The sequence below is a fragment of the Sardina pilchardus genome, chromosome 9, assembly GCF_963854185.1.
Source record: "Sardina pilchardus chromosome 9, fSarPil1.1, whole genome shotgun sequence".
Lineage (NCBI taxonomy): Eukaryota > Metazoa > Chordata > Actinopteri > Clupeiformes > Clupeidae > Sardina > Sardina pilchardus.
This window is the reverse complement of record NC_085002.1, coordinates 27272535-27281824: the sequence shown is the minus strand read 5'-3', so window position 1 is coordinate 27281824 and position 9290 is coordinate 27272535. Positions and strand designations below refer to the sequence as shown.

The window sequence follows — 9290 nt, the reverse complement described above, 5'->3', positions numbered from 1 at the left end:
CTGTTCCCCATGTCTCCATGTGTCTCAGCCCCGTCCCATTCGTCTACATTCATGGCCCTGACCTCTCTCCACTCTTGTTTGTCACTGACACTGTCAATCACAGAAAGCGTCCAACGACTGCAGCAACTTTGACCGAGAGTTCCTGAGCGAGAAGCCCCGCCTCTCCCACAGCGACAAGAGCCTGATTGACTCCATGGACCAGAGTGCGTTCTCCGGCTTCTCATTCGTCAACCCCAAGATGGAGAACCTCCTGCAGCAGAAGCAATGAGCCGCCTCCTCGCCGCCGCCGTCGTCGCCGCCTCCCCTCCCGCCCTCCGTCCCTCAGCGCTGACCTGTCCGCCCAGGATGGAAACGCCCGATCCTGCACGCGGGCTCCACTAAACTAGCCGCTGATGGGGGTCATCCCTATGTTCCCCGGTTTTCCCAAAAAGGGTCCTATGTTCCCTGGTCGCAATACATATACCGGGGAACATAGGACCCTTTTTTGGAAAAACGGTTAATAAAAAAAAAAGAAAAAAAGGGTCCTATGTTCCCCAGTCCCATATAATGTGGGGAACATAGGACCCGGGGAACATAGGACCTGGGGAACATAGGACCTGGGGAGCATAGGACCCGGGGAACATAGGACCTGGGGAACATAGGACCTGGGGAGCATAGGACCCGGGGAACATAGGACCCGGGGAACATAGGACCTGGGGAACATAGGTACGCTCCCCGCTGATAATGTGTACATGCCTCGTAGCAGACACTATCCTCTATGCGTATGTCAGAGCAATATGTGCTACAAGTTTGCTTGAATATCTGAGAGACAGATAAAACAAGACGCATAAACATCAAATGCATTTTGCCACTATTCGAATGTTGTCTCAACAAGTCATTTTTGTGAATGTGGCATAGGCTACGTTCAGGGATGCACATACAGTATGGACATTCTTACAAAATTGCTCAAAGAGACCATGCTTTGCTGATGCATTGCTTCAGCTTGATATAACCGAACGTAGCGTAGCATAAGAGGAATCTTTAGGAAATGTAGTGTTGCAAACAGACTTTTGTTATAGGGCACATCATCATGACACAGACATGATTGACAGGAGGCTTACAGTATAGCCACATGGTCTGTGATGCATCCTCATCCTAGCAGACTATGGCTTCCTTCCTTCCTTTCTTGCTTCCTTCCTTGCTTCCTTGCTTCCTTGCTTCCTTGCTTCCTTCCAGACACCTGAGGGACACACCATCACACCATGAACCATCTTGGCCTAGAAAAGCCAGCCTCCCCACTACCACCAGCCTTTACCAGCTCTTAGTGAGTGCATTTACATGCACGCTAAAAAAACTGATAATTATCGGGGTTTTGTAGTTATCTGGTTATTCAAGTGCTCATGTAAACAGAATAAACCGATATTCATTTTCGGTTTACTTGCCGTTATCGGTTTATACAAAATACACACCTACTGTAGGTTTCTGTCAGTATTCTGATTTCTTCAAGACATGTGTACACCTTAAACGGTTTATTCCAGTTACCCGATCATTGACGGTATTATTGTACTATGTAAACACGCTCATTCCTACTCACTCTGTTCAGTAACACTCCCTCCCTGCTCAGTAAGATAGCTAGTCATGATCACCTTCACACTCCAGACGGAATTAACTGCAGATATTTTGCGTAAATGTTTGTTTCAGTGGACGCTTGGAACTAGAGTGGAATACAGTACATGAGAATAGAAACTGTGTATAGAAAGCTGTAGGAGTTTTAGACTTTGCATGTTAAGGTAATCCTGACAGTGCTACCTATAATATTGTGCGATGTAATCACTGCCATAAGGCTATAAGCAAAAACTCATTACACACCTCAACACATAAAATTAACTCAGTGAAAGAAATATACTCCACATTCCTCTTTTGCCATCATCACTAATGTTCCTCAAAGTTATTATTTTTTTTCTCATAAACTCCTCTTCATTTACCCTCAACCTAGTTTCAAAAGATCAGGTGAGATTTCAGGACTTGGTGTTCAGAGTTCAACAGAGTGTTGATGCATTGGTTTGTATAGCATGCTGACATGCCCACTTCGCGGGCGTATGCAGGTTTCTTTGGGGGAAAGGCCAGGAATGTAATGTTCTCAGCTTCAAATGTCTGATGCCATCTGCCACCAGAATTTCAACCACTTGACTTGAGACGTGTTCTCACACTGAAGACACAGTCACTTCTCACCTTGCGACACAGCCGCACGACAACCTACCCATCACCAAACACTCACAGTCCTGTCTGTTATTTGTAGCCAATAGTGTATTAATATAGACACATGCATAAGACTTGGCTAGAGCTGACTCTCATTCAGCCTTATAAAAGCAGCAGGTATGATGTGCTATTATTAGTTGTTTAAACTTGATCAATAAGGGTAAAAAGTGCTGGGGATGGAGAGTTGTAAGGGGTGTTGGTTAAAGCATGCAGCTCAGATGCAAGCTTGTGAAACTAGTTATCTCTTAGATCTAAACGAAACTATACTATGACTAAGTTCCTCCATATTCTTTAAGATTAAGACAAGCCAATGCAAACTACTGAAGTGTATAATATTTGTATATTTAGGTATGATATATAAGGGTATGTGGGTATCTTTTGACTCAAGTCTATTGTTTGTGTGTTTTGTGCCTGTTTGTATGTTAGTTTTATATTACATCTTGTCATTGGGTGAGGAACTCCGTGTTCAATCTGTAACTGTTTTGTTGCAATAAAGATATTACTGTAAATGTGAAATTATGAATGTATGAATGTATGGGACTGCCTCTGTTCAACACACACACACACACACACACATATATATATATATATATATATATATATATATATATATATATATATATATATATAGCCTAGAAAGAGAGGTCTGTGTGTGTGCGTACAAACACATGTAGAGTCTAGATTTGTATTCACTGCAGTTTTATTGTTTGTCTGTTTTGCATTTCGCAGCTTTGGCTGCTAATTACACAAACGGTAATCACATAGCCTATTGCAGCGCACTTTCTGTCAGACTAAAATCCCAAACTGGTTGGCGAATGAAGAGCTGTGTGGCATTTTTCTGTTCCAATGCTAGTTGGTGGGGCGCATGTGTTTTTGATCTAGAATGCAGCGAGGTGCGTGCAGGCCTACTCCATAGCGGTTGAGGGCAGTAATGCGCACCTATTCTAAAGCAGACTGCAAAGAAGCCGAGAGGGAAAATGAACTGTGTGTACGGAAGTAGATGGACAGTAGCTAGTAGAGTAGTTTACAACTCTTGCCCTCAGAGATGTTAGAACATAGTATGTTTACATTACAACTCATGCCCTGAGGAACATGTCGAGCGATTCGTCGCAGAAGAAATCAGGTCACCTCAATTTGAGAGAGTATCTGAGATTGGGTTTCCTTATTTAGTGTGGGGGAACGGACTTGACTTGAACTATGGGGTCCGAAGATGTACTGAGGAGTGCGTCTGCCCTGGCGTCTTACAATGTCCTGTTACAGGTAGGCTGATGCTATCTTCCAGCTTTAATGTCCAGCGGAGTCGGTCCCATATCAACTGACTTTAGCTAGGCCTACGTTAGGAACTCTAGTATAATTAGTGTTAATACGTTTCTCTGTGTGTGTGTTGTCGTCTGTTGTCTGTTAAAGGTGATGTTTCGCTTACTGACATTCTTCCTGAATGCTTTTACACTGAGATTTGTGTCAAAGGAGTTGATTGGCGTCGTGAATGTCAGGTGAGTCTGTGGGTGTGGTTGGGGTTGGGATGGATCAATGTTGTATTGTGTTACCTGAGTTGAACAATAAACCAGGTGCATTGTGTTAAGGACCAGACTTTCAAGAACCTACTAGCCTTTTCTGCTGCAAGAGGCAGGAATTGAATGAACCAGGATGTTATGCCTGTGATTTAAAACTGTGTGTGTGTGTGTGTGTGTGTGTGTGTGTAGGTTGATGCTGCTGTACTCTACATTGGTCTTCCTGTCCCGAGAAGCCTTCAGGAGGGCGTGTCTTAGTAGTGGAGGGGAGGATTCCAACTGGAGACAGAACATCAATCTCCTGTGGCTCACGTAAGCAGTTCAAGCAACATTTGGTACCCCAGTATAAGGGGTAGAAGGGCTAGGACTCTACCAATCAGATTGGTCATTGAGGCCGACGGCCACTGGCCGACTCTACATGTCAAGTCGGCCAAAACTAACCCCGACGCCGACTGACGACGGCACGGGACACCAAACAGGCTGGAGTCCCCGACTGTCCGGCATCGTCTGACAGACGATTTTCGAATTGGTGTGGCCTTAATGTTGCGACAACAGTAAAAGGGGGGAACAAAATCTCAGCTGTATGGTGTCTGCTCTCCCTCCGCACCCAACTGCTGCACTGATGAAGAAGGGATCCCTGTCCTCATATTTAACAGCAATTCACTCACTTCATTACTTTTGCTCATTTTGTCAGTTTTAGAGTTTGTGGTGCAGTTCTTTTTTATCTGTCATGTAGATGGTTTGTTTTGCTTGTGCTTGTCGTGTCAAAGACAGTTGTCCATGTCTTGCTGGGATATTGCATCTTCCCATGTCCCTTGTTTTGGGGGCAGCTGTGGTTAGGGTTTCGGGCTTGTGACCGGAGGGTTGCCGGTTCGATCCCTGACCAGTCCACGGCTGAAGTGCCCTTGATCAAGGCACCTAACCCCTCACTGCTCCCCGAGCGCCGCTGGTTGGGCAGGCAGCTCACTGCTCCGGGTTAATGTGTGGTTCACCTCACTGTGTGTTCACTGTGTGCTGTGTGTGTTCACTAATTCGGTGAAATTGGGTTAAATGCAGAGAAACGAATTTCCCTCACGGGATCAAAAAAGTATATATTCTATTCTATTCTATTTGTTGATGTCCCTGTGTCTGTCTGTGTCTCTCTTCCAGGTTTCCCTTGGGTCTTGTGTGGGGTGTGCTGCTGGTGGGCGTGTGGGCGTTGGTCCTGCAGGCTCCAGACCCCCAGGCCGTCCCACACTACCTGCCCGCCGTGTGCCTCTTCTGCTGGGCAGCGCTGCAGGAGCTGCTGGCCGAACCACTCTGGGTCCTAGCACAGACGCACATGCTTGTGCAACTCAAGGCGAGTAAGATACGGTGTGTGTGTGTGTGTGTATGTGTGTGTGTGTGTGTGTGTGTGTGTGTGTGTGTGTGTGTCTCATCTCTAGTGGAAATATTCGATGACAAGATTCAAGATTTACAGGAATGGATGTTTGTTTGTTTGTTTGTTTGTTTGTGTACTCAGCTCTGGCGTTGTGTTGTGTTTTCACCACAGGTCATAGCAGAGAGCTCAGCCATGGTGGCTAAATGCATAGTAACCGTGGTGATGGTTGTGTGTGCCCCAGTGTGGGGGCTCTACATCTTTGCTGCTGCTCAGGTAGCTACACATGAGTGCTATATTTGTGTTAATTTATGTGTTTATTAATGCTTAATTAATGTTCCATTTAATTTTAATTGTGTGTGTGTGTGTGTGTGTGTGTGTGTGTGCGTGTGTGCGTGTCAAGTGTGTGTACTCAGGGTTCCTGGTATTGTGTTACGTCATCTACTTTACGAGGTTCCTGGGCTCAGCAGAGGCAGAGAAGAAGGGCCTCCCCCTGCAGAGCATCACAGAGACGCTACCGGGCAGAACACAGGGAGAGGTAGAGACACCCAATCCCCCCCCCCCCTCCCCATTCTCAGCCATCTTCTAGCGCCCAGACAGCCCCCTCAATAGGAACCAGCCCTCTTGTAGCGCCCAGACAGCCCCCTCAATAGGAACCAGCCCTCTTCTAGCGCCCAGATAGCCTGTTGCTCAGTCTGCTCCTGACATTCACAATTGCTGTAACGACACACATTCTCTTAACATACTCTAAGTTGCTTATATCTCTTTTTCATTTTTGCACACCTAGTTGCTCATTAAAATGTGCAACACTTTGATCTATGGCTTCCTTCATTTTCCCTAAAAAGATTTCCTTATCCATGCATGTGTGTGTGTCTGTAGTCTGTGATCAACTGGAAGCTGGCCAGGCTGACGTGGAGTTTCTTTAAGCAGTCCTTCCTAAAACAGATCCTCACTGAAGGTATGGAACACACTCCATTCATGGGCAAACACTTAAACACACATGGACACACGCTCTGGCAGATTTACATTGTTTATTATGTCTGTGTTGTTGCAGGGGAACGCTATGTAATGACCTTTCTGAATGTGCTTAACTTTGGAGACCAGGGTGAGTATCAGCCTACACACACACACACACACACACACACACACACACACACTTAAAGAGTTTAAACCAATGGGGATTTCAGTTTACTGATTTTGTTTAGCAAAAGACAGAACTCTTAGCAACACATCTGACACTGGTTTATCCTCATCTTTCCCCTCCGTCTCCATAGGTGTGTATGATATCATAAATAACCTGGGCTCCATGGTAGCACGATTCCTCTTCCTGCCCATAGAGGAGAGCTTCTATGTCTTTTTCGCAAAAGTCCTCGAGAGAGGGCGGACCGTCCATCAACAGAAACAAGTAAGTATCCAGCATGGCCTTTTAGCACAACATTGGTTTGGTCCAGTCTGAGTACAGCGTGAAGGCAGCGTGGTCTCTGAGCACGACACTGATGCAGCTGAGCGTATTGGATTTGTTGTCGTGTAGGGGGAGGTGGCCATGGCAGCAGATGTGCTGGAATGCCTGCTGAAGCTGGTGCTTGTGATTGGTCTGATCATCACAGTGTTCGGGCAGGCCTACTCTCATCTTGCACTGGACATCTACGGGGGAGACCTGCTGAGCAGTGGGACAGGTGTGTGTGTGTGTGTTGTGTGTGTGTGTGTGTGCCTGTGCAATATTGTTAAGCTGCATGCAAGCTTAATGCATGTCTGATATTTGTGTTTCTGTGTGAGATTTGTCCATTTGTTTTTATCTAACCTGTAAGAAAGTTATAGAGTGGCCTGTATCTTTATTATCATGTGTGTGTGTGTGTGTGTGTGTGTGTGTGTGTGTGTGTGTGTGTGTAGGTCCCTCTCTCCTGAGATGCTACAGTGCCTATGTTCTCCTGTTGGCTGTGAACGGAATCACAGAATGCTTCACTTTCGCTGCCATGAGCAAGGAGGAGGTGGACAGGTAGCTGAAGATAACACACATACTGTACACACACTAGACAGATTACACACACGAGATAGCATCTTACTGATATTGGTTGGGCTTTTCAGATTCGTTAAGAAGCTCTTAAGTGCTAAGAACTTCTTAGGAGCGCTCTAACAACATAAGAGCTTCTTAAGGAATCTGGGAAACGTGGTCATTATCATACATATTATCATATACTAATATTATCATATATTTATATTGTAAACATAAACATAAACACATTCTATCGGCGTCTCTCTCCCTCTGCAGGTATAACTTTGTCATGCTTGGTCTGTCTGTGTGCTTCCTGCTGCTCTCCTATTGGCTAACGGGCCTGTTAGGGGGCGTTGGCTTCATCCTGGCCAACTGCTGTAACATGTCCTTGCGGATCGCACACAGCCTGGTGTTCATGCACCGCTACTTCCAGGCGTCTCCCTACGCCCCACTGGCTGGACTTTGGCCTCGTCCTGCCCTGCTGGGCAGCCTGGCTGCCAGCTACGCCCTCACAACGGTTTCCGAGGTAACAGACACACATCACCATGGCGACTGTTGTTGTTGTTGTGGATAGCCACGATATTCTCCAGCCAACAATGCCATGACACTTTAGTTTTCAGAAATATGGTTTTCTATTTCTGGCTGAAGCTGCGTTGTATTGATTTTAATGTGGTAGACAGTGCTTGACGTATCCTAAACCATGTAAAAGCAAACTTTTTATTTTTCTGTCAGTCCTGTGTTATATAGAATGTCCATATTGAGGGCAGAATTGTGAACATTTTATAAGAGATAGAAGTTGAAGCATATTCTGCTGAGACTGCACTACGTTATAATATAAACAGAATGCACAGAAGATGAAAACCGGATAGATTTCCAATTTAAGGAATAAGGTGGATAGTTTAGAGAAGAAGTCTCCAGTGAATAGTGGCTGGGTTTTGTTCAGTAAATCTGATCAATTAAAATTACATTAAATACATGGCCACTGTGGGTACATTTGGAGAACAGTGGATATTTAACAATGTGAAGTGATAGAATTGGGGGGCAAGTGTTGGCAAACATTATGCCAACAAAATCAATCATGTTTTATTTGTGTTTTTGAGTCTCTAATCTATTATGGTCGATAATGTTTTAATTATTTTGGGGCTTCTAATCTTTATTTTTCTCTTTTCCCCCGTTCCAGAGTGTGCTATGCTGTGATGGGGGCTGGTTGCTAAGGCTACTTCACATCGCCGTGGGTGGGGTGTGTTTGCTTGGGGTGATGGCCACTGCATTTGTCACAGAGACGCGGCTCGTGGAGTTCATTAAATCACAGCTGCTGCCCAGATACAGCAAAAAGCACACTTGAAACTCTGAGGCTCGGACCAACACCCGCAGAACTCCCTCTCACTGCTGCAGAACTGTGGGCGTTGGGCTGGGAAGCTGTTCCACAAAGCTGGATCACTCCCTTAGCCTGATAATGGCATAAACCTGAAACAGAACACTCATGTTGCTTGCGGTATGTTGAGATTTTGGATAAGACAGAGGTCAGTCAACCAAACAAGATCAATGCAAGATCCCGATAAACACATTTAATAAAACCTGAAACCGAACATTCTGCGCATCCATCTCCAGAATTTGGCTGTTTCCAGGTTTCGCCCAGCATAGTTATCCAGCTAGCTCAGGCACTATGAAGACTCATGTTGCAGAAGAGTTTGGCATCAGAGACACATCCCACCCAGATGCTCCCAGGGTGGGGATTTGAGGAGGACGTTTAAAGCAGCATTTTGTCTGTCATTGATGATGTCATTTATATTTTTGTATGTGGCTCTAATTTGGACATAATATAATATAAATCAGTCTAAACTGGGCTGAGAAACTTCCACACATGTTTGTGTCTTCTTTTGTGACACTATAATAACAATAGTACTGGTATTGATTAATTAGCATGGCATTTCTGTAAAGTATATTGGCAGTGTAAAGCTGATTCTCGGGACAGTTTGGCCAATGTTGCCGGCAGCAGGCCACCAGGTGAGACACAGGACAACAGACACAACCAATCAGATAAGAGCAAATCTTTCACCAGGGAGACAGACACAGCAAAGATGGACACTGAAATACTGTTGTCTTGACTTCAGCATTTATTTCACTGAAGTAAGTTCTATAAGATGATCATTTATAAGTCAAAATAACTACGCTACTATGTTCATAATAA

The 9290-nt window shown here is 45.1% G+C and overlaps 2 protein-coding genes across 3 annotated transcripts in view; both read left to right on the top strand.

The window, feature by feature from the left end:
* LOC134091840 (protein kinase C delta type-like) overlaps window positions 1-2754 on the top strand; it is a 17599-nt gene extending 14845 nt beyond the window's left edge. For both annotated transcript variants that reach the window (XM_062544524.1, XM_062544525.1), the window contains exon 18: window positions 104-2754. In XM_062544524.1, coding sequence (XP_062400508.1) covers window positions 104-268 — 165 coding nt within the window. In that variant the 3' untranslated portion in view covers window positions 269-2754. The remainder of the gene's footprint in view (window positions 1-103) is intronic.
* Window positions 2755-3222: 468 nt separating this feature from the next.
* On the top strand, window positions 3223-9264 carry rft1 (RFT1 homolog). The gene is made up of 13 exons (XM_062544508.1): window positions 3223-3498; window positions 3646-3731; window positions 3942-4061; window positions 4899-5088; window positions 5281-5382; window positions 5510-5644; window positions 5986-6064; window positions 6161-6211; window positions 6381-6511; window positions 6638-6782; window positions 6997-7102; window positions 7376-7625; window positions 8280-9264. Exons 1-13 carry the CDS (start codon window positions 3436-3438, stop codon window positions 8442-8444), a joined length of 1623 nt encoding a protein of 540 aa, XP_062400492.1. The 5' UTR covers window positions 3223-3435; the 3' UTR covers window positions 8445-9264.
* Window positions 9265-9290: the final 26 nt, after the last annotated feature.

What these genes read in the sequence shown, in the direction of transcription:
- rft1 (XM_062544508.1), top strand. Translation starts at nt 3,436, where the DNA reads ATGGGGTCCGAAGATGTACTGAGGAGTGCGTCTGCCCTGGCGTCTTAC. An exon ending in ATCAATCTCCTGTGGCTCAC is followed by an intron (nt 4,062 to 4,898) that starts GTAAGCAGTTCA and finishes TCTCTCTTCCAG; the next exon opens with GTTTCCCTTGGGTCTTGTGT. An exon ending in GCTTAACTTTGGAGACCAGG is followed by an intron (nt 6,212 to 6,380) that starts GTGAGTATCAGC and finishes CCGTCTCCATAG; the next exon opens with GTGTGTATGATATCATAAAT.